At 38.4% G+C, this 24622-nt stretch overlaps 1 protein-coding gene across 1 annotated transcript; it reads left to right on the top strand.

The window, feature by feature from the left end:
* The first annotated feature begins 398 nt into the window (after nucleotides 1-398).
* On the top strand, nucleotides 399-9333 carry RPA1A (replication protein A 1A). The gene is made up of 3 exons (XM_078993277.1): nucleotides 399-799; nucleotides 1460-3055; nucleotides 9210-9333. The coding sequence occupies exons 1-3, from the start codon at nucleotides 540-542 to the stop codon at nucleotides 9262-9264; spliced, it is 1911 nt and encodes a 636-aa protein (XP_078849403.1). The 5' UTR covers nucleotides 399-539; the 3' UTR covers nucleotides 9265-9333.
* Nucleotides 9334-24622: the final 15289 nt, after the last annotated feature.

Here is a 24622-nt window from a genome sequence, read left to right as displayed (position 1 = left end):
TTATTAAAATTTCAGTATTGAAAACTATTTTCGGTTTATAAAATTAATTTATTTAAATATCAGTTTACTGCAGCAGTCTGCAAATGTTTAAAAACAAACTTACTTCTTATTATATATTGCAGTCGTTTGTTCTACCTCTTCTGGTACAGAGGATTGCAGAGGTGGTCCGTAGAATTTATGAATTTTCTCTTATAAAAACAAACAACACCTAAGAAACGTTAACTTTCTTGGTCCATATAAACTCAGATTAAGATTTTAAAAAAGTTGTTTGTTTTTATTCTATTTTATAAATTATAAACTTTCGTAACCAATACAAAAAAGGAATTTAAAACCTGGTTTGTTGACAGTTGACACCTTCTACTTTTCGTTTTTTCTTTTTCCTTATTAAATGAAACAAGCATAAGTCGGTTTAATACCGCGGCTCCCCGCCAATTCATTTTATCCTTTCTCAGTCAAGAACCCTAACTTTGTTACTCACAAATTTCCAGATCTCTCTCTACAATTTCTTCGCGATAAAATTTTGCTCCGAAATCAATCAAATGCCTGTAAATTTGTCATCGAACGGTATTCCGGCGATTCTCGCAGGCGACATGAATTCGAAGCCGTTGCTACAGATATTAGATATCAAACCCATCAATTCATCACAGGAGAGGTACCGTTTGATTCTCTCCGATTCCGTGTTGACTCAGCAAACGATGCTCGCTACGCAGCTTAATGATCGAGTCAAAAACGGCGCGGTTCGTGTAGGATCCGTTGTTCAACTCATCGAGTACATTTGCAGCACAATTCAAAATCGCAAGTACGTTCGTTTTCTCTTCACACGCTGAATTCTGTTTGTTAATTTCTATATGCTTATGCACTATAAGTGTTTGTGTTTGATTTTCTATAGAGATTAATGTAGATTTAGGGCTTAAATTGAACATGATGAACACTTCGGAATGAATTTATCATAGCTACAAGCCTTAGATCACCGATAATGTAACTAAGCTGTAAGGATTTCCTGGTCATGTATACTCTTAAATTGCTTGCCTTAATCTGTTTTTCTGTAGGTATAACTTCTATAGGTTTATACGAAATGAAATTTCTCTTCTCACATTACTAAATTGTTCTGTTTTTTGGGGCACATAGAATGATAGTAGCTGTTGAATCATGAATGTATGAATCCCTCAGTTACACGTGCACATGTGTGTTTGTTGCTTTGTGTTGTATTACATCATGAATTTTAACTGTTTATGTATACATGTTATTTAAATTCACACACACACACATTAAGCACTCAAAATGCAGCATCAAGCACTTGAAATCCCTGAAAGTTTGAAATATATGTGTCAATGTAGTTTGATGATCTATGCATTTCAATTAAACTTGTTAATCAAAACTACATGGTCAGACCATGTGTGGTGTTCAAACTATCTATCAATAATTGATTTCACTTTCCTTCTGCCAACATTCTTTGCAGGATCATTGTTGTCCTAAACATGGAAACCATTATACCCGAATGTGAAATCATTGGAAACCCAAAGATGTTCACAGAATCCGACACCATCTCTCACAATCCACCACCTAATGGCATCTCCCACCACACACCACCACCCTCTAACCACCGCCTGAATCCCACAAACACAACCAACAACATTCAAACCTTCCGCCCAACTGTCCAACCACCATACCAACCACCACCAATCTACAAACCCCACGGAGCAATCACAAAAAACGAAGCACCACCACGCATCATCCCAATCACCGCCCTCAACCCCTACCAAGGCCGGTGGGCCATCAAAGCAAGAGTCACCGCCAAAGGAGACCTCCGGCGATACAACAACGCGAAAGGGGACGGAAAAGTCTTTTCCTTCGACCTCCTCGATTCCGATTCCGGTGAAATACGTGTCACGTGTTTCAATTCCGTAGTTGACCGATTCTATGACACTATCGAAGTAGGAAAAGTTTATATCATTTCAAAAGGTAGTTTAAAACCCGCTAAGAAAAACTTCAACCATTTAAACAACGAATGGGAGATTTTTCTCGAGTCCTCTTCCACCATCGATCTTTGCACAGATGAAGATTCTTCAATCCCACAACAACAGTTTTCATTCAAACTGATTAGTGAAATCGAAACACTTGAAAACAATTCAATCATAGACATCATTGGAATCGTAACATCAGTCAACCCTTCTGTTCCAATCTTGAGAAAAAACGGAATGGAAACACAAAGAAGGATTCTAACCCTAAAAGACCAATCAAGTTTCAGTGTGGAGTTAACACTTTGGGGGGATTTCTGCAATCGAGAAGGTCAAACCCTTCAAGAATTAGTCAACTCCGGTTTGACCCCTGTCTTAGCGGTCAAATCCGGAAAAGTCAACGACTTCACCGGAAAAACAATCGGAACTCTTTCATCAACCCAACTCTTCATCGATCCGGAATCTTCCGAAGCCGATAACCTAAGATCCTGGTTCAACACCAGGGGCAAAAACGTCATTTCCCAATCAATCTCCCGCGAAACCGGGTCGAAAACCGAGACCCGTAAAACCGTATCGCAAATCAAAGACGAGGGTCTCGGTAGATCCGAGAAACCGGATTGGGTTTCTATAAAGGCGACATTAATTTTCATAAAAACGGACAACTTTTGTTACACTGCATGTCCATTAACAATTGGGGATAGAAAATGTAGCAGGAAAGTGACAAAATCAGGGGGTTTAAAATGGCAATGTGATAGGTGTAATAAGGAATTTGAGGAGTGTGATTATAGATATCTTCTTCAATGTCAAATTCAAGATCATACAGGGTTGACTTGGGTGACTGCTTTTCAGGAATGTGGGGAGGAGATTTTGGGGTGTCCTGCAAAAGAGCTTTATGTGATGAAGTATGAAGAACAGGATGATGAGCGTTTTGGGGAGTTGATTAAAAGTCGGCTTTTTGCTGAGGTGGTTTTCAAGTTGAAAATTAAGGAGGAAGTGTATGGGGAAGAACAGAGGGTGAAGATTACTGTTGTGAAGGTTGATAAAGTGGATTATGGTTCTAACACCAAGTTGCTTCTGGATTCGATTAAAATGAAGAGGTAAAATTTGTTGATTTACATTACTGATTATTAGATATAGTTCTTTGCATTCGAATTTATTTGGCACATTAGTTGATATAATATATATATATATAGGAATTATAATATGAATTGTTGCATTCATTTTGACTAATTGGAAGGTTACTTTGTGATAGATGTGTGAATGATTTTGGAAGTGGAACTTTGTGTCGTGATGTAATATATGATAAATGATAGAATAGAATCTTATTTTTTTCATCAAAATTTTCTACTTGCATTCTCCAAAATTATGCATACACATACAAATCGCACATTGAAGCTTCACACACGGTTCTAGAAAGTTTTGGTAAGAAATGTGGCTTCTAATAACATTAAACACGTCATGCAAATGTTGGTCAACAAGTAAAACCCGACCTAACTTACTTGGTCCATGTGGATTTGGTTCTATGGTGTACTCGGTTTACGTATTAATGTTGGTGATCCTGTTTTAGCCCTTTTTCATACCCAAATATCCCATCAATCATCATATTTCATTTCCATAATACTTCTAGATCATTAAAATACTTAAACAAGCCTTATAAACTTCATTCATGATAACTTAATGGTATCCACATGTAAGACTTGCTGATTGATAATCTTTTATGTCTTCTCCACACCCTTGATTCTTTAAGCTAAATATGGTAGTTTATATTCGTATTCCTTGAAACACTAAGTTCTTAAGGCTCCGTTGCAAATAATTGATGCTCATAAGTACATTTCACAACTTGTTATCCTCATTTGCTTTTCAATTGTCCAAATCTCATTTGTCCATCTTTATTGAAAATAGCAATGTACTTTTTTTTGTTCATTTCTTGTATAAACACCTATTATTTTATACCGTATTATTTCATACCATTTTTATACTAAGACATTTTAGCAAGTCTGATCATAGTTCTTATCTTCTAACATGTTTAAACATAGTTCTTACCTTTAATTGACATTTAAAACATATTTTTCTACTATTTACCAATTTCTCACTAATTGCATCATTTTCCAAAAGTTTTGACTTCCTAACCAGTTCATAAACATGAATCATTAACCCAAGGATTACCCTTTTACTATAAAAACAAAAGCTTGGGATCATTTAGCTTCCAAAACTTTTAATGGTCTAACGAATTATATAAGCTACCGTTAGTTGTCGGCCTGAGCTAACCAAGTTCTATATTAAGCACTTAATCAACGTTGCCAAACTAGATGGTTTGAGCTGCCCTTGGCAACTTGAGACACCTAAATCTTACACACATTAGCATTTGGATGTCTTATCTACTTAAGTCGATTCAACGTCGTGTGACTAAGTAAGTCTTAGTTATTTAAAGATCATAAAATAAATTTTGTTGAAGTTCAAGTGTGAAGATAAATATCAGACTTGTCATATTAAAGTTATAACTACCTAAATATGCAAATATATTCAGATAGACATGTATCACCCAGTTCCAAGTAATCATTATTTCGGGGTTATCAATTAGTTTGAAGGATAAGACCTTGGTCACGACGTGGACACTTGCATTTCACGATGTGACGGTACCTTGGAAGTGATAGGTTTTATAGGTTATAATTCAAAGCATGAGGTGAAATAACTTAACCCTTAAGTTCACATACAACCTATTTTGATATAAGTTTTCTCTATTGATAACAATAAAAAAATGCATGAACATCAAGAAACCTAAGGAAGCCCTACAATAATAGAAAACTACAAGGGATTAGGGTTTACATACATTTTGATTATTATAGTAAATAATCAAATCAATTCATTTCTTTAAATGTCTTAGAAAGCAAACACCAAAAATCCATTGCCTCTAATCGTTTATATCCAAACCCTAGCAATTAGAACACTTGAGGAGAGAGGAGAGAGGAGTAGGAAAATTAGCTATTCCTTTGGTAAAAGTGATGGACGAAAATGAGGAGCCAATGGGCTCTATTTATTGTTGATACAATGAGCATTGGAAACCCTAATTTGAATATAATACTATTATTTCAAATTTAGTAATTATCCAACTTCTTAATTATCCTTAAGGATTAATCTAAAACCCTTTAAAAAAACTCCCAAAAACCGTCCATGACCCATGGAAGGTCCTTGAATCTCTTTTGTTCAACTACTGAACAATTACAACTTAAGTCTTTGCACTTTTAATTAATCCCAAAATTAATTTCAATTAATTTTTGATTAATTATTAATTAAATATTTCTATTTCTAATTAATATATTATTCTCATAATATATTAAGAAATTATTTATTGCTATTTATTAATCATATAATAAATCAATAAATCATCCGCTCTCTCCAAAAGTCATTCTAGTCAATTACCAGTTTTGAGGGCAACCCAAAAAAAGACTTTGCTTTTAATTCAAGTATATATGAATTTAGTTATTAGATTAAACACCTTAACCAACAGTTTCTCACTTGGACGAGTCTATAACTACAACCGTAAGTATAACTTCTAAATTAAACAACAAAGTATTCTTTCCGAAGCAACTACCAAACTCTTATTCAACTAGAGATTGGCCCTAAGATAAGTGATCAAATCTTCCTTCATTCTTTAAGATATCGTATGAACATGAGACATAGGTTACAATCAATCTCATTGTCCAAAATTATGTTTCCCGATTTCCTAATTTGTCATCACGTCATTAGACTACCAATTGAACACATTAATTCAGTCATGACTGGGCATAACACTATAATGTCAACACCAAATCACCAGAGCATTACCCAGAGTTATTTGCGGAAGAAGACTTCGAGGATGAAGTCTAATTCAAGTGGGTAAGAACTGTAACACCCGAATTCCAGGTATTTCTTATTTTGACCCTTGATATTAAATTATTTTTCAAATTTGGTCTCAAAGGGTGAAAAGTGAAAATTTTAGGAATAGGCGCGTACATCAGGCGTACTTCTAGTATGTGGGGTGTACGTTGTCTGGGAAAAAACCCTAATTTTTAGGGTTTGGACCCTATTTAAGTATCAGTATGGATTCAAGACACTTTCCCTTATCAGCCTCCTTCCTTTTAAAGATGCCCCATGAAACCCTAGCTTGTTCTTGAGTATTCTTGAGCTTTGTTGGTTAACTTTTGGTGTTTTTGCTCACTTGGAAGAAGAAGGAGCTTGGTGTTCAAACCTTGGTTGGAGTAGAGCTCTTAGATCCAAAGTCTTCATCAGTTTTGCTAGCATTTAGAGGTATAGAGCTTCTATCTTGATGGCTCTATGTGTTTGATCTAACCTAGGGCTTGTTTTGGGCATATCTTGGTCCTTTGAGTCATACTTGTGAGTATGATCTACTCCAGAAGCTTAGAATATTAGATATTATCATTTCTGAAGTTATTGATGCATAAAAATGTCATCTTGATGGGTTTTGATGAACCATGCCAGAGTTGGTGCTCATATTAAGGACTTAGATGGATAAAAAAGGGTATTGGGTTCCATTAAGTCATGCAAATGAGTAAAGTTGCCAAATTTATGTGTTAAGACCTTAAAATGAAGTAGATTTATTGGTTGGACGTTAAGGGCTTAACTAATTAAGTCAAAAAGATGAAGAGTGGCTCACTGGCCAGTACGTCGGGTGTACTGTTGGATTAGTGTCTAAGTCCATAACTATATTTGGTATGTATTTGACCCGGTTGTGCATGGTCCTTTTGGGTTGCCTTCACCAAAGCAACTGGACAGGATGATTTATGGAGAGAGAGAGAGAGAGAGAGAGAGAGAGAGGTTATTATGGTTTATTAATATATTATATGAATAATATATTAAAAGAGAAATCATATTAGTTAGTTAATATTAATCAAGAATTAAATAGGAAATTGATTCTGTGATTAAAAGATATTAATTGAACTAAGGGGACTAGAACTACCAATTATAAGATAGTTGAATTTGGGATGTGAATCCCTATGGAATGAGGGTGACGAAATTAGACTGGAAGCCCACCCAGATTTCGTCCAAGGGCCTTATTCCAGAAGGTTCTTGGAGCTGCTTAGGGCCTAAGCTATCCAATTAAGGTTTTGACTATAACCCTAGCAGCTCAGCTATTTAAGGACCCCTAGGGCTACAGTTTTTGACCACTTGAGAAACCCTAGAGTTACTATAGCTGAAATTGTGCCTCCTCCTCCTCTCTCCTCAATCATCTTTTTGCCTTGGTGTTTGTAAGCCATTAGAGGTATTACACTTGTGATACTAAGCTCTTGAAGATTGAAGATTCTTGCTACTATCAAAAGGTAATCATCTAAACTTGTATTGGAAGTAGATTTCGATTTTTATGGTATGCTAGATTAGGGTTTCAAGCTTTGGATAAACTTTGCATGTACAATAGAGAAACCTAGATCCAAAACTTTAAGGTTCTTCATGTGCACATAGGAATGTTCTTTTGGTCAAAACCCATCACATACTCCTTAGTACGTTGCGCGTACTAGGTCAGTAGCCCGTTTTCAAGTCAACTCACGTATGCGAGGCGTATGGGTAGGGTACGCGGGGCGTACGCGATTTTGTGGCCCTTCTTTGATTTTGGTCCACCTTTTTGGACTCTAGGGTTTTGGGTTCTTGAGTGTCTTTGGATTTGGTCCATTAATAGGCTTTGGGTGTCGTTGAGTTTGGGCTACGAATTGTTGGGCCACTTAAGGGAAGGGTAAAATGGTCTTTTAACCTAGGAGTTGGGGTTAGTGAATTAAGTTTAAATTATGGTTTTTGACCCAATTATTAGTTAGGGTATTATATTATTGATTAGTGTGGAGATTCTTCAGTTCAGCAACCCGAGCATCTATTTGATTGTCAGCAAATAGAGGTGAGTCTTCTCCCAGTGTTTGGCGGGTCGAAGGCACCAATGTCGATCCATGAATTATTATTATTTGTATGTTAGATGTATGTGTGACTCTTGCATGTGTTGTATGTGTTTATATGTATACTGGGCAGGGCATGATGCCAGGTGGGGCCTAATGAGTGTGTTGGGTGGGGCTCAAAACATGTTACTGATAGATCTGTTCTAGGTGGGGCTCGATACCAAGTGGGAGCCAATGGTTATCGGGCAAGGCCCATTGTATGTTTAGTATGGGGTGTTTTGAGGAATTCACTAAGCTTTGTGCTTACAGTTTTCAGTTTATATTTTAGGTACCTCCGGTTCAAAGGGGAAGGGCTCAGGATGATCGCATTGCATACACCATGATTTTTCGCTTTATTAACTCTGATGTATTTTGGATGATTAGGGATACACTATGATTTATTTATGATTTTGATAAACACATTTGATTGATGTTTTATTTAATATAAAAAAATAGTTATGAGTTTTGCGACGTTACAAGTTGGCATCAGAGCCTTGGTTTGAAGGATTCGAGCATACTCTTGGGTGTGTCTGAACTCAAACTGAGGGTTTGATAGATTTTTCATAAAAATAAATGTCTTAATTAAAGTATTTTCTAATAAAAGAAAGGGGTGTGGTGCATGTAATCGACCGAGTTCAAGTAAGTTTTTCCAAAATACCCATACATGTTCATATGATATGATTGAATCGTGAATCTTTGAATCACATGCTAGACTAGGACTAAGGATCTGCTCAAGATTTGCATGATATAATGCTAGGAGAGATGCGTTTATATACCTATTGTATGAGCTTGTAGACTTGCATGCTAGTACTGGACCAGTCAATGATAGGATGCCATGTTTAGGTCATGCTTTGATTCAGATTACTCGATGCTCGAATGTTGTTTGCTTTGTGCTTTTAAGAGTTCCCATTAACATCATCTAACTAGTAAGCAAATACACTAAGTTACATAAATCCGAGATTAAATAATTTCAAAAGGTTAAGTTTAACCCTATTGTGTAGCTCTTGTTTGAGTCTAACTGTTGTAGTGTGAGACCTTTCATTCAAAGAATTATATGGTGTTAGTGATATGTGGAATGCTAGTTGTCTCTGTGATACTTACATGAAAGAACATGATTTGGCCCCTGGAAATTATATGAAAGAATAGTATTTGGCCCCTGGCAGTTGTATGAAAGACCATGATCTGGCCCCTAGCACATGTATGTAAGACCGAGATTTGGTCATCGGCATTGCAAGAAAGACCATGGGATAGCCCATGGCACTTTTATATTATGGTATGTGGAATTTTAGGGAACCCACTAAGCTTTGTACTTACGATTTCATATTTATGGTTTCAGGTACTTTCAGTTCGAAAGGGAAGGGCCCGATGTGACTGCACAACATCCCCCGTAGTTTTCTGCATTGATAATTAATGATATTACTCTGATGTTTAAATGATATATTCAATCTGATCGGTTTTGGAACAATTCATTTGTATGATTTATTGTCTTCAAAAAATGGAAAAAAAATTACCTTGGATTTTCGGGAAGTTACATGCAACATATCGTTCATCTAAGAACTCCATCATAGCGGTCTTGATAGACCCAAAAAACTTCGGTATTTGCCCCCGGACAATAGAAAAAACCTCCTCATGTATAATCTCCTTAACCCGGTCCTCAATCAATCCTGGCCCATCCTAGCCACCTACTCCGGCTCCTGATCTGGATCCTGACTCAAATCGCCTCATAACTACCATACTAAAAATAAACCAGAGAGATATCAGATAAAACGTATAACATACCATATGTGCCATTTCCCAACAAACTCTTGGACACTTACGAAGGTCCATAAGAGGGCCAAACAAAAGAATGAGGGCTTGCTTGCTGGATCCTTGCTTCCTACTTCCACCTTCTTCCTTATTTAGATTCAAAAACACCAAGCTAGCTCAAAATGGGAGGGAAAGATAATTAGGGTTTCTTTCAGGGATTGAGGGGCTGGAGATGAACAAACCCTAGCCATCTTATTCCTTTAAATAGGGAGAAAAACTTGGAAGATTAAGGTTTTCATTCCAGCCTTAACACGTTGTGTTCTAAGATATATTCAATCTGATCGGTTTTGGAACAATTCATTTGTATGATTTATTGTCTTCAAAAAATGAAAAAAAAATTACCTTGGATTTTCGGGAAGTTACATGCAACATATCGTTCATCTAAGAACTCCATCATAGCGGTCTTGATAGACCTAAAAAACTCCGGTATTTGCCCCCGGACAATAGAAAAAACCTCCTCATGTATAATCTCCCTAACCCGGTCCTCAGTCAATCCTGGACCATCCAAGCCACCTACTCCGGCTCCTGATTTGGATCCTGACTCAAATCACCTCATAACTACCATACTAAAAATAAACCAGAGAGATATCAGATAAAACGTATAACATACCATATGTGCCATTTCCCAACAAACTCTTGGATACTTACGAAGGTCCAGAAGAGGGCCAAACAAAAGAATGAGGGCTTGCTTGCTGGATCCTTGCTTCCTACCTCCACCTTCTTCCTTCTTTAGATTCAAAAACACCAAGCTAGCTCAAAATGGGAGGGAAAGATGATTAGGGTTTCTTTCAGGGATTGAGGGGCTGGAGATGAACAAACCCTAGCCATCTTATTCCTTTAAATAGGGAGAAAAACTTGGAAGATTAAGGTTTTCATTCCAGCCTTAACACATTGTGTTCTAAGAGGCAACACGCCGTGTTGAGCTTAATGAAAGTCACGCTTCTTCTTAACTAGACATGTCGTGTTGGTCCTCCAACACGCTGTGTCCAATCCTTAAAAGGGATTTATTCCCAACAATTGTTTCTCAAGATTTCGGGTGTTACATTTTTAGCTTAATAGATAAGGGTTTATAAGTTATAAAGAATAAGACCTTTTTTTTTTTGCTTAAAACTATCAACATGGCTAGAGGATGGACACATGGTCCTTAGCTTCTTTTAATCTAGGGGACATGTTTTAGAAGCATGACATTAACATATTATAAGGATGCATAACTCGTATTAAATTGTTAAGACCGATTGGGTAATGTTTTGGCTTTATGAAGGCTTTCAAACCCTCTCATTTATCTAGTGAAATCTGAAAATTACATCGATTCTCTCTTACTTTCTCTCAAGAATAAGGTAGTATAAAGTTTACTTGTATTCTCTCTTTAAGAAGATACTTGGTTTTGTCTTAAATCTTAAGAGTTTTACAAGACTAACATCTTAATCAAGTTGAGCTATTGTTAGTGTTTCCATCTAAGAAGAAGTTCTACTCTACATTTTACATCAAAATTCAAGCCTCCCCTTGAGGACTCAAAGAACTACAAAGGTTGTTATTTTTTTCCCTTCTATGGTTGTTGGTAGCTTTCCAAACTTTGCAAGTGGATCATTTGGTGGGAATAAAACTAGTTTATATAATTCAAAGTTAAAATACTTCTATTACTAATCTTGAGTTTTTGAAACTAATTTTTGAATAAGATCCCAAATTTTTTTCTCATGTCCTTCCTTGATAGTTAGTTATGAATGAAACTTTTTGTATGTTCTTCTCAACAGTCTTAAGCATAACATACAACTTTAAGTTGAAATTCTCCTAACAAATCATATTATAGTGTTTATAGTTCATGATGACTGATTATATGGTTTTGGCAAAATATTCAAAATCATCATTATTTAGAATTTTATGTATGATGGAGATCTTAACCTCTCTAGTATGTCAATATAGATTTAGATATTATAGATTTGATTGCCAACCAATTGATCACCATCCATCTTGCATGCATGGAGTGTACAAATATTTTTATACAACTTATTCTTAGTTTGTTGTTGAAACACGTTCTTCAGCTCACCCAACATCTCATATGCATCAACATTCTCCAAATACATTTGAAGGTATAGAATCATGCTTTCAAGCATAATGAATGCTACTTTATTTTGCTTGTAAATTTGTTTGTCCATGCATTTCATGCAACAATAGAAGCATTCTCAAATGGTGTGTCAGGTATGGGGTTCATAATAATAGGTAACTTCTTCTCCTACTTAAGGACAATCCTTAAGTTACGACATCAGTATGTGAAGTTAGAGTAATTCGATTTGCCTTTCTCAAACTATCATCTCAAAAAATCAAAGCTTAATTTTAGTTTTTTTTAATTCATCCTTTATAAATTAATCGCCTTTATGTTTTTGAAAAAATTAATTTAATAAATACTAGGATCCGCTATGAAAATTAGTGCCATGCTCTATTGATCATACACATAATAGTAAGTTCGGTATGAAACAATTCTTAGATCTTTATGAGAATCTAGGACAAAGTTGGTCCCAAATATCATGTTTTGTCTTCCCTTTGTCATGTATTAAAACAATACCTAGTTAAATCGTTTGAAACATCCCCAAGATAAGGTCCAAACATTTATTTTTAAATCATAAATAAACCACAGTAATCCAGATCATCTCATGAAAACATAAGTAAAAATATTTCAAAACACTATATCAATCACTGTATCAAAATCATTTATCAAAATATCAGAGTAAATCATCCCAGGCTAAAGTTGTGATGTGTGCTATGCAGTCATCCCCAGCTCTTCCCCTGGCTAGCTGAAGTACCTGAAACCAAAACTGAAAACTTTAAGCACGAAGCTTAGTGAGTCTCCCCAAACTACCACATACCATGCACATAATCACATATTGTAAAACATTGGGCCTAGCCCGCTACATCGGTCCCCGCTCGACATCGGACGAATCCAACATCAGGCCCCGCCTGGCATCGAGCCCTGCTCGGTATACATATTTGTTTCTAATAGGCCTCGCCTGTCTCTGGGCCCGCCCGCCATATACAGGCAAACATATAATCATAATCAAACTAGTACGTAACAAGCAAACACATCACTATAATTGCTAGTCTCAAGGCCCCGACTATGTTGGGCCCCACCCCTACTCTACTGCTAATGAGATATGGAACCTCATCCACACTCAGCTAGTGATGAGATACGGTCCCCCGCCCACACTCATCTCCCTACTAGGCACATACAAGTATCATAAAGACAACAAGTATAACTAACATGCATTCCTTCCTCGGGTACCACCCGACATCGAACCGTAGTTCGAAAACATACATATAAACCTTCCTCGGTCCCCGCCCGTCATCAGACCGTAATCTGGAAGCATATAAACTACATCGGGCTACCCCCGGTATCGCATCTAAATCTGTTATACACTAACATACATAAACGGGACAGCATTGGTGCCTTCGACCCGTTCCTATTGGAGAAAACTGATCTCTCAAAGCGGATGCTGATCTCGTGCGTGAGGTATATCTGATGGCTGCGCCTACGACTTCCCAACTAAATCTATACAAAAATACTTAGTCAGAAAACTGAGAATCCATCAAAGTGTAAAATGACCATTTTACCCCTGGTAAAAGTAAACACTCTTGTTAAAGTCAACATTCGGGGTTGACCAACTCACCAAGTTCTATAACATAGAAATCCTGGAATCGTGACTCAAATCGCCGAGTCGTTCCTAAGACTCATCAAGTCCTATCGAGCTGCTCCTAGTCGCGACTTAGCGAATCAACTCATGAAGTCCCTCTACAGACTTGTCGAGTTCTACCATAAACTGGAACATAACAACACGACCCGACTCGTCGAGTTCCCTCATGGACTCGACGGGTCCTTCTGTCTATTTGGCCATCTTAATAGATTAAGACCTAGCTCTCTAGGTCTAAAGCCCATACTTCAATTGTTCACTGGAAATGACCTTTCTAAGGGTAAAGTTTCCAAGTTTACCTGTTGATAACCATTTTCGAAGGGTTTAGCTAAAACCCTCATTCCTTTAGGACATAGATCTTGTCCAAGCAACCTTAGCATTCCAAACCAAAGCATGAAAACCTAGATCTAGGGCCTAGATACCAGTTAACCACGTAAAGTCTCGAGCTTGCTTCCATGCATGACCCCTTTGGGGCTTAAACGACCATAACAACATCCTTAGGGTTTGCCTGAGACTCAAATGGCATAAAGTTTGCACCTTATGCCTTTACAACCCTCAATGACTCCAGATCTGAAATTATAATCAGCTTGGGACATCCTTGACTCATAAATCTTGCTACTTGGACAAAAAACCCATAAAAGTGACCATAAAGAGATCTAATGAACTATAAAGCAAGTTAGGAACTTGATTACCATAAAGTGATGAGAATGGAACGAAATCCCTGGATCTAAAACCTTCTCCTTGAACCTTCAAGCTCCTTCGTCTTCTTCTAGGATTCAATAACACACAAACCACTCAAGGATGGCTCACACACTCCCAAAATGCTCTAGGGTTTCGTGGATTAGAGTTTAGGACTTGGAGACTGTAAACGAGGATGATGGAGGGAGAATAAGATGTGTATATAGGGTACAAAGACCCAGATTTAGGGTTTCCCAAAACCAGACCAACTCGTCGAGTAGGTCCTTCTACTTGCAAAGAAAACTCCCTCCTACTCGTCGAGTCATCACCCAGACTCGACGAGTTGTCTTCCTGACTTAGGGTTTTCTTTTCCTTTCTTTGGCATTCTAGATTTTGGGTGTTACAATTATCCCCCACTTAAACTGAACTTCGTCCTCGAAGTCCGCTACCGTTTCCTACCGTGCGAACATCTCATGTGTCACGTTCGCAACTATCCTCCTGTCTACTTTGGACCAACTAGTGTTTTCCAACATCACTGACACTCATCATCCTGGAAGTATCACTATCATCTTGCGCAATCAATGGCCTTCCCAAGACAGCTGAACCCAACCAACAGAACCTTCCAAATCTGACAATAATTCATCCTTACCGCCCTACAGGGAACTACTTTTGTCTTTCCAAGATATGAAATGTATAATGGTATGTCTTCTGAGAGACTGCCTATATCACCATGCCCGATTCTTAATGAATCATTGCTCAACTGCAAAACTTCTCACCCTGATCAACTCGATTCTATCAATGGCAACACATTCTCTGACTATAACCAGATGTAGAATACTTATACCTGCCAGGAGGCTTAGATAATCCTTTGAGTAAAAGATTCATCCCTGAAATGGTTAGACTCAAATGAGAGCTGCGTAATAGGGTCAAATTAATTACTCTGAGATTATCCAACCTATCTGTAAGTGTCTTCACTCTTTTGATCCACAAGCTACTTATCTCACAAGAATCCTCTCATCACTACTTCTACCTGAACATCATGATGTCTCTTATTTACCTTCCAACGGAAACAGGACCTCCCAGGTCCATACTTATCCGTCCACTATCTAGAATACCAGATTCCTCCTGGTTATTGAACCACTGATCACCCTCTCAGTTGCTCCTTACGACTTCCACATAAAACTTCAGCTACCGAAACTGCTCTATCCACATTTCCACTCTTGGATCTATAAAATCCTAGAATCCCCGATCTTGTATCTTGAACCAACGATCTCTGGCAGGTCTCACCTACTTTGCTACTAACACGTGGGCCTCACTCACGGGTCCCACCCAAACCATACTACTAAGTGGTCTTGCCACCAGGTCTCACCTATCTAGGGCGATGCATGTACAACTTCCTCAAGTTCTTTCTATCTATACTTTCCTGATTCTGATCACACTACTTAGGAGATACGTGCCTCACACACACTCCGCTGACTAGGAGATATGGACCCCCGCTTACACCCCGCTATCTGATTGCTAATGAATGTTATGGCTAACCCAAAGTCTTACCACATTTTCCACACTGTCCGGCTACTAGTGAATGTTGGCTATCCCGTAGTATCACAACACTTCTCACTTCAAACATGCGTACAACCTAACGTCCTGGCTGAAACCGCATACTGACTGGAGTCCCTATCCTGATTTCTAAGCTAGCTATCGAATAAAGACGCAAACCCTGTGTTGGGAAGTTTCTCAAACTCGCATCTCACATACCCCTCGATCCAATCAGCCACTTGGGCTACCTTCCTTCCTGATGAGAATGTGAACTCGTCCTAAATCCACACTTCCTTCCATTCCTAAACCCTTGGAGAACTCTCCCCCACTTTGGTTCCACTAACACATTACAACATGTCCACTTGGAAAGATACTTAATCCTTTGTACCATCCATTGATGAATATTGCTGGTAACCAACTCTTACCGCTGTTAGTGTTCCTAAAACCAATTGACACTAAAGCATTAAGACCCTTAAAGACTGTCGGAACACTTCCTGTATGCTAATCACACTTGCTATAACTACCGCATCCTGAGAATTCACTTTATACGGATACGTCCCCACACTACTACCCTAAGACCCATGGTATGCAGATGGCATATAATCTGAACATAAGCAGGGAGTATAATCCCAAGATACAACTACTCATATGGATGTGAGAAAATAGTAATAAAATCGTAAATAAAAATTGATACGAAAGCAAAGATACGCACCTCCAACATCAGAAGCTGCTCGTGTCTCCTCTATAACCAACTGGAATGCCCTACTCCTCGCCGCAGGCGCCTCTGCCCAGCCCTGACGACCGTCGGTGTTCCTCAATATCGCAGGGGAAGCTGCTATCACCTGACCCACTACCATCAAACTCAAACATTGGGCCTTCTTATGGCCCCTCTGACTGCAATGAAAGCTGATCAGGTCTGATCCCTGGGTGGTGGTAGCAGTACAATCTTTGCTATAATAACCAATCTATCCGCACCTGAAACAGCCAGAATCGCCACCACTGCAACTCCTACATGCACCCTCGTGTGTCCTGCCACACTTCCCATAGCGGCTATGGTCCTGATGACCTTTCGATCTAGAATCTGATATCTTGGGCCTTTTTCCCGATCTCGCGGATGTTTGCACCTCGATTGGTTTCCTCTTCCTATCCGCCTTTAAGTCAATCTCCTTCTCCCTGGATCGAGCGATCATATCCTCCAGCATCTTGCAGCTAGACCGACTCACAAACTATCTAATATCGCTCCTCAGCATCTCGTGGTACCGAGCCTTCTTCATCTCCTCATCCACCACATACTGCGGAATAAGAAGGGTTCTCTCTCTCTCTCTCTCTCTCTCTGAACTTGGTGGTGATCTTCGCCACTGTCTCAGTAGTCTGGTGGAGGTCCTGGAACTCTCGTGCTAACTGCTGCACCTCAATAAATGGTGCAAATTCGGCGTTGAACCTGGCCGAGAAGTCACCCCATGCCATCGCGTCCAACATGGAACATCCTCAAAATCATGTCCAACCTCCTCCCAAAATCCCGTGCTCTGTCCTTCAGAAGATAGGAGGCGAGTCGGACCGTATCCCCCTCAGGAAATCGGCGAGTGTGAAAAGCGTTGGCGACATCTACCAACAATATGCTGCTAGCAATGGGGTCCCTAGCCTCATGATAATCCGGAGCTCCACAAGCTCTGAACTCTTGGAAGGTCAGTGTATGCGCCCCCATCATGGCAACCATCTCAATATGGAAGGCTCCTAGCCTCTCATCCAAAATCTCCAATATGCCCTCCTTGACTGTAGCACCTAGTTCCTGGTATGTATTTTAAATATTAATTCTTACACTGTTAGTCTAGGACTCGATGAGTTGGAGGCCCCATCTCGTCGATTCGAGGAAAATTTTGGACGCGGGTGAAAGAATCTACTTGCTGAGTCGGAGGCCCCTACTCGACGAGTAGGCCTGTCTGGATGAATCCCTAAGTTGAGGGTTTGCACACTATTTAAAAAACTTATAGGGCCTCCACTTCATCCTCCATCACCCTCAGATTCTCTTCACGAAACCCTAACATATTGTTGAGTGTTCTTGAGCTCTTGTTCCATTTGTGTGTGTCCTTGAAGCTTGATAAGAAAGAGGAGGCATGGGAAATCAAGAGAAAGCAAGTAGATTCAGAGGTTTTTTCATATTTCCAACTTGTTTGAGGTAAAAAGTTTAAACATTGACCATTTACCTCTTAGATCTCTAGTTAGGGCTAATTTCTACCTTTTCTAAGTCATAGTGAAGCCATTTCGGGATTGTGTGCTTCTTTGGGGTTGTACATTCAGATCTTGAACCTTTAAGGGTTCCCATGGCATAAAGGTGCCAACTTTATGGCCATGGGAGTCCCATGCACCTTGTGAACTTCATTTTTGGGTATTTTGAGCTTGAAGACCCATGCATGGACGTAAAGTTCGTGACTTTACATGTAATATCCACCCTAGGAGGTCAGATCTATGTTCTGGATGCATTAAGCCCGACTGAAAATCAACTATATGGACATGGACTTTAGGAGACTCGACGAGTCGTTAATGGGACTCGGCAAGTCGGGTTATGGTTCCCCAACCTTTCCGATTTATGATTGATCTAGTTGAGTCTAGAAGAGGACTCAACAAGATGGACATGAATATGGGCTTGAAGATCAAAGAACTCGACGAGTTCAAGGCAACGTCTCCATTATATGAAGATGAACTCGAAGTGTTTAAGGAAGAACTCGGCGAGTCAAGGACTAGAACACTTCAACTTGTATGAAGAAGGACTCGGCGAGTTCAAGGATGAGCTCGGCGAGTCATGAGCAAAAGGTCCCGATTCTGTATGAGGAAGAACTCGGCGAGTTCTTGAAAGAATCAACGAGTAGGATCGAAGTCCAGCACTTTGAGGATTATGGAACTCGACAATTTGGAGGACCAACTCGGCGAGTTAAGTTAACCAGATGTTGACTTTGACCAGGGTGTTGACCTTGACTTTGACTTTGACCTGAGTTGACCCTTGAAATGGTTAAGAGTATGAATTGGTAACTAAGGAAAGTTAATATGTGTAGGTGTTGAGAGGAGTTGATCCCTACATCAAGGACAGTTCCGACACTTCACAACATTGAGGCGAATTACCTTCCAGTAGAAGTGGGTCGAAGGCCACAATGTCGGCCCACTAAGTAGAAGTTCTAGTTAGATGATTGTCTTTGTGATAATCATATGGTATGCCACTATTTGTTATGCTTATCTTCTAGGATGTTACATGTGCTAGTAGTAGTAGGGGTGAAATAGTCCTCGGTTACCGGTTGAAAGATACCGAAGGGGTAGACAATATCCATTAATGCCTAGCTATGTGTCCATGATATGCTATTATGTGGTAGTGGTAGGGGTGAAATAGTCCCCGGTTACCGGTTGAAAGATACTGAAGGGGAGGTTAGCTCCCGGTTATCGGTTGAAAGATACCGAAAGGGAGGTCAGCTCCCGGTTACCTGTTTAAAGATACCGAAGGGAAGGCCATCTTCCAGTTATGTATGCGAGGTTACTGGTTGAAAGATACTGAGGGATAGGCATTATATGTGTAGGTATGTGGTATGATGGGGTAACTCACTAAGTTGCGTGCTTACAGTTTGCAGTTTTGTTTTCAGGTACCTCTTTATCGAAGGGGAAGGTGTTGGCGTGGTAGCAGCGCGTCACACACACAAGATTTCCGCATTATGAGATTCTTGGGTTATACTCTGACATTATTAATATTTTTATGATATTGTTTTGAGACATGTGATTGTGGTTTTATGAAATGATATGACTTGATGATGTTTTCTGATAAATATTTTTCTAAAACGTTAGATCAAAAATGAAATTTTGGTCTGGAAAATTAGGATGTTACATTGACTGTACCAAAGATCAGAGGAGTCTGGTCTAATATACTGCACGTAATCCCTGCCGATATAAACTCTCTCATCTGCTCCCCAAGCTGCTCGACTCCTGAACCCGAGCCTGATCCCTCACCGGCACCTGCACTGCCCAATAGTCTACCCCGTAGTGTCACCATACTACAAGATAACATAACAATCATTTGAATACACATCACTATCGAGGGATCACACACACACACTACAAGTTCCCCGGTTTTATCTCATCCCTCCTTGACTCGAGTACGGATCCTCTGCTTTTAGTAGTACGGGCCCATACTACCTTCCACATCTATCCGTACTTTCCTCAAGGATTATCTCGACTCCACCAAGTCCCTTACTACTACTACTACTACTATTGCTCCCAAAACTACTCTCATTCTAGGCTTGCCCTAGGTAATCACCATCCCACTCTCCGCCATCAGCAACATAAGAAGTCCCTGTTGTCTTCCCTAACTAGCTCGCGGATACTATTACGTATCACTCAGACTATATACTTCTTCGAATGAGAGATCCTACCCTACAACGGTTGGACTCAAAAAATAGCTGTGAAATAGAGCTAGACCTAACCTTATGAAATTATTTAGTCCTCACAATATGTAACTTAACATATTCGTTTACTAGTTAGTAAAAGACAACTAGAATTCCTAAAAGCACAAAGCAAGCAACATTCGAACATTCAGTACACTTAATCAAGCATATTCTAATCAAGCCATCATACTGACTAATATGTACTAGCATGCAATTCATAAAGCTGATACACATATAACAGGCACATAAGGCATCCTCCCTAGATCCTTAGTCCTAATCTAGCATTCATTTATCATAAAACTGGTAAACATATCATAACATAAACATGTAATTTGGGAGTACTTACTTGAGCTCGGCTGATTGCATGCACCACACCCTTTCCTCTTTTTTCAAATTTCTTTTTGCTTTTTCTAAAACTATTTTCTTTTCTCAAAATCCTTTTATAAACATGGTTGTTCTTTTAAAAATTTCTATACCAATTCCTTAGTTTGAGTTTAGACACACCCGAAAGTGTACCCGAATCCCTCAAACCAAGGCTTTGATACCAACTTGAAACATCCCCAAGATAAGGTCCAAACATTTCTTTTTAAATCATAAATAAACCATAGTAATCCAGATCATCTCATGAAAACGTAAGTAAAAATATTTCAAAACATTGTATCAATCATTGTATCAATCATTTATCAAAATATCAGAGTAAATCATCCCAGGCTAAAGTTGTGATGTGTGCTATGCAGTCATCCCGAGCTCTTTCCTAGCTAGCTGAAGTACCTGAAACCATAACTGAAAACTGTAAGCACGAAGCTTAGTAAGTCTCCCCAAACTACCACATACCATACGCATAATCACATACTGCAAAACATTAGGCCTAGCCCGCTACATCGGGTCCCGCCCGACATCGTATAAATCCGACATCAGGCCCCACCTGGCATCAGGTCTCGCCTGGCATTGAGCCCCGCTCGGTATACATATCTGTTTCTACCAGGCCCCGCCTGTCTCTGGGCCCGCCCACCATACACATGCAAATATATAATCATAATCAAACTAGTACGTAACAAGCTAACACATCACTATAACTGCTAGTCTCAAGGCCCCGCCCCTACTCTGCTACTAATGAGATATGGAACCTTGTCCATACTTAGCTAGTGATGAGATACGAGCCCCTGCCCACACTCATCTCCCTACCAGGCACATACAAGTATCACAAAGACAACGATTATAACTAACATGAATTCCTTCCTCGGGTACCACCCGACATCGAACCGTAGTTCGGAAACATACATATAAAGCTTCCTCGGACCCCGCCCGTCATCAGACCATAATCCGAAAGCATATAAACTACATCAGGCTAACCCCGACATCAAATCTAAATCCGGTATACACTAACATACATAAATGGGTCGGCATTGGTGCCTTCGACCTGTTCCTACTAGAGAAAACTCACCTCTCAAACTGGATGTTGATCTCATGCGTGAGGAATCTCTGTTGGCTGCTCACACGACTCCCCGACTAACTCTATACCAAAATACATAGTCAGACAACTGAGAATCCATCAAAGGGTAAAATGACCATTCTACCCCTGGTCAAAGTCAATGCTCTGGTTAGAGTCAACATTTTGGGTTGACCAACTCGTCGAGTCAACCTTTCAACTCATCGAGTTCTATAACACAGAAATCCTGGAATCGTGACTCAAATCGTTGAGTCGTTCCTCCGACTCGTCAAGTCCTATCGAGCTGCTCCTAGTCGCGACTTGGCGAATCAACTCGTGGAGTCCTTCTACAGACTCGTCGAGTTCTACCATAAACAGGAACATAACAACACGACCCGACTCGTCGAGTTCCTTCATGGACTCGACGAGTCCTTCTATCTGTTTGGCCATCTTAACAGATGAAGCCCTTGCTCTTCAGGTTTAAAGCCTATACTTCGATTTTTCACTGGAAATGACCTTTCTAAGGGTAAAATTTCCAAGTTTACCTGTTGATAACCCTTTTTGAAGGGTTTAGCTAAAACCCTCATGCATGAAAACCTAGATCTAGAGCCTAGATACCATTTAACCACGTAAAGTCTCGAGCTTGCTTCCATGCATGACCCCTTTGGGGCTTAAAAGGCCACAACAACATCCTTAGGGTTTGCCGGAGACTCAAATGGCATAAAGTTTGCACCTTTATGCCTTTACAACCGTTAATGACTCCAGATCTGAAAGTATAATCAACTTGGGACATCCTTAACTCATAAATCATGCTACTTGGACAAAAAAAACCATAAAACTGACCACAAAGAGATCTAATAAACTATAAAGCAAGTTAGGAGCTTGATTACCAGAAAGTGATGAGAATGGAACGAAATCCCTGGATATAAAACTTTCTATTTGAACCTTCAAGCTCCTCCTTCTTCTTCTTCTTCTAGGCTTCAATAACACACAAACCACTCAAGGATGGCTCACACACTCCGAAAATGCTCTAGGGTTTCATGGATTAGAGTTTAGGACTTGGAGACTATAAATGGGGCTGATGGAAGGAGAATAAGATGTTTATATAGGGTACAAAGACCCGGATTTAGGGTTTCCCAAACCCATGCCAACTCGTCGAGTAGGTCCTTCTACTCGCGTAGCAAAACTTGCTCCTACTCGTCGAGTCATCACCCAGACTCGACGAGTTGCATTCTTGACTTGGGGTTTTCTTTTCCTTTCTTTGGCCTTCTAGATTCCGGGTGTTACATCGTTTAATTCAGAACATGTGAGTTTGTGCTTAGGTCTGACCAAGGCTAAAAGATCGCTTTAGGGTTGCAATATGACTAGGTTTGATGGTACCCATAATTATACATTCAAGTTGTTCCTACGTTTACAAAATTTATGAATGTTACAAATATGTATAAATACAAAATATTCTTAACATGTTGTTAAAACCATTTTAAATAATTTGTTATTTCGTAAAGATTTTAAAAAGTAAGTTTTTAATCTAAGACCAATTTTGGATTTACCATGTTTTTTCCAAACTATTTTATTAAACGTATTTAGCTTTTATTCATTTCATAAATAATTTATTAGAAACACATCACACACGTTTAACAAAGATAAAAATAAAAACATAATATATTGTTTAAGCCTGTTCTTAAATCTATTAACCATCATTATTTAATTAGTCAAAAATTAAGGATAAAATAATTCTAAAAAATAAAATTTTGACCCAAAAAGAATTGCCTAAAACCTCTAGGCCGTCGGAAAAATGGCTAGAAAATTGTTGCATGTGTTGGTCGCCACCGTAGGCTCTGCCAACCACCGCATGTTTGCATTCGGAAAATGGTTGGAAAACTCTAAAAGTATTGTCTTGCTTACCAATGATGACTTTAGCATCAGAGAGATCCGATTCAACCTTAATCGAGGTCTCATAGAAAAATAAAAACTAAAACCCTTAAACCAAACATGTTTACTAAAAAAATGAGGTTGTTCATGGTGTCTTTGTTTGTGAAAAACTATTTTCATTTATCAAAAAAGGTTTGGCTAAAAAGATACCTTATATTACAATAAGGACACCCTAATAAAATTTTTAAATATTTTTATTAGATTAAATTATATTGTTTTCCGGAAAAACTTATTATAAGCAGTTAATTATTGGTTATCTTTTTAAAAAGTGGTCAATGGGTGTTTAAGGAGTGTCTTATTAGCAACACCTAAAAAAAGGAAAATAAAGTTGATTTTTCAGTTTAATTGAAAATTTTTAAAAACATGTTTGGTTGGAAACCGGTTGGGTTTTTCATTTTTTATGTTAGAAATTTAGAAAACTTTGAAAAATTGTAAAAATTATTTTTCTAATTTATATATAATTTAGAAAACAGAAAATTTTCATTTTCTTGAATTTTTTTTGAAAATGGAATCAACCAAACATGTTTTTTTAATATTTTTATTTTCATTTGAAATTTTTTATGAAAAACTAAAAAAAAAAAAAAAAAAAAAAAAAAAAAAAAAAAAAAAAAAATGGCAACCAAAAACACTCTCAGTTACTATAACTAAGAATATTAAGCTTGAAAAAAAGAACAAGATTCTTCACCATCATCTTTGAGGTAAATCAATGAATATATATATTTGTTCCTTTCGAACATTTGTTGTTTAAAAAGATACGGTGAACCTTTTTATAGTCAAAATATGATCTTCTTCGAAAGGCATTAATTCCATCATCAAACAGTAAATTGTAAATGTGTTTTTTTTTTTTTTTTTTTTTTTTTTTCCAAACCAATGTTACAAAATTTGTAATTTTTAAAAAGAAGCCAGCCGGTAACCAATGAAAAACCATGCAAATCCGGTGACAAAAAAAAAATATAGAACAATACAAAAAAACAACCGAAAGATACAAAAATGTAAGCAGCTATACCATCAATACCAAACAAACCAAACGAGAACACTTCCAATCAACTCAAACTTTCCTTTAACCTTAAACCAAAAAAATATGCGGCAGCAATACCATTTAGAAGGCCAAATCACAGCAGCTTTAATTTAAACCTTTAACTTGAACCATGTATTGACTTCGAGGACCAATATCAAATAGTAACGAACTTTAGTGGAAAAAATCAAATGACAATGAAATATGTAATTTTAACACAAAATAACCTCGAGGATCAATATCAAATAGTAA

Source organism: Lactuca saligna, chromosome 5 (assembly GCF_052625555.1).
Source record: "Lactuca saligna cultivar CGN05327 chromosome 5, ASM5262555v1, whole genome shotgun sequence".
Lineage (NCBI taxonomy): Eukaryota > Viridiplantae > Streptophyta > Magnoliopsida > Asterales > Asteraceae > Lactuca > Lactuca saligna.
This window is presented reverse-complemented; position numbering and strand designations above follow the sequence as displayed.

Coding starts and splice junctions, on each gene's coding strand:
- RPA1A (XM_078993277.1), top strand. CDS start 540: ATGCCTGTAAATTTGTCATCGAACGGTATTCCGGCGATTCTCGCAGGC. Junction 800..1,459: donor AGCACAATTCAAAATCGCAA/GTACGTTCGTTT, acceptor CATTCTTTGCAG/GATCATTGTTGTCCTAAACA. Junction 3,056..9,209: donor GATTCGATTAAAATGAAGAG/GTAAAATTTGTT, acceptor TTATGGTTTCAG/GTACTTTCAGTTCGAAAGGG.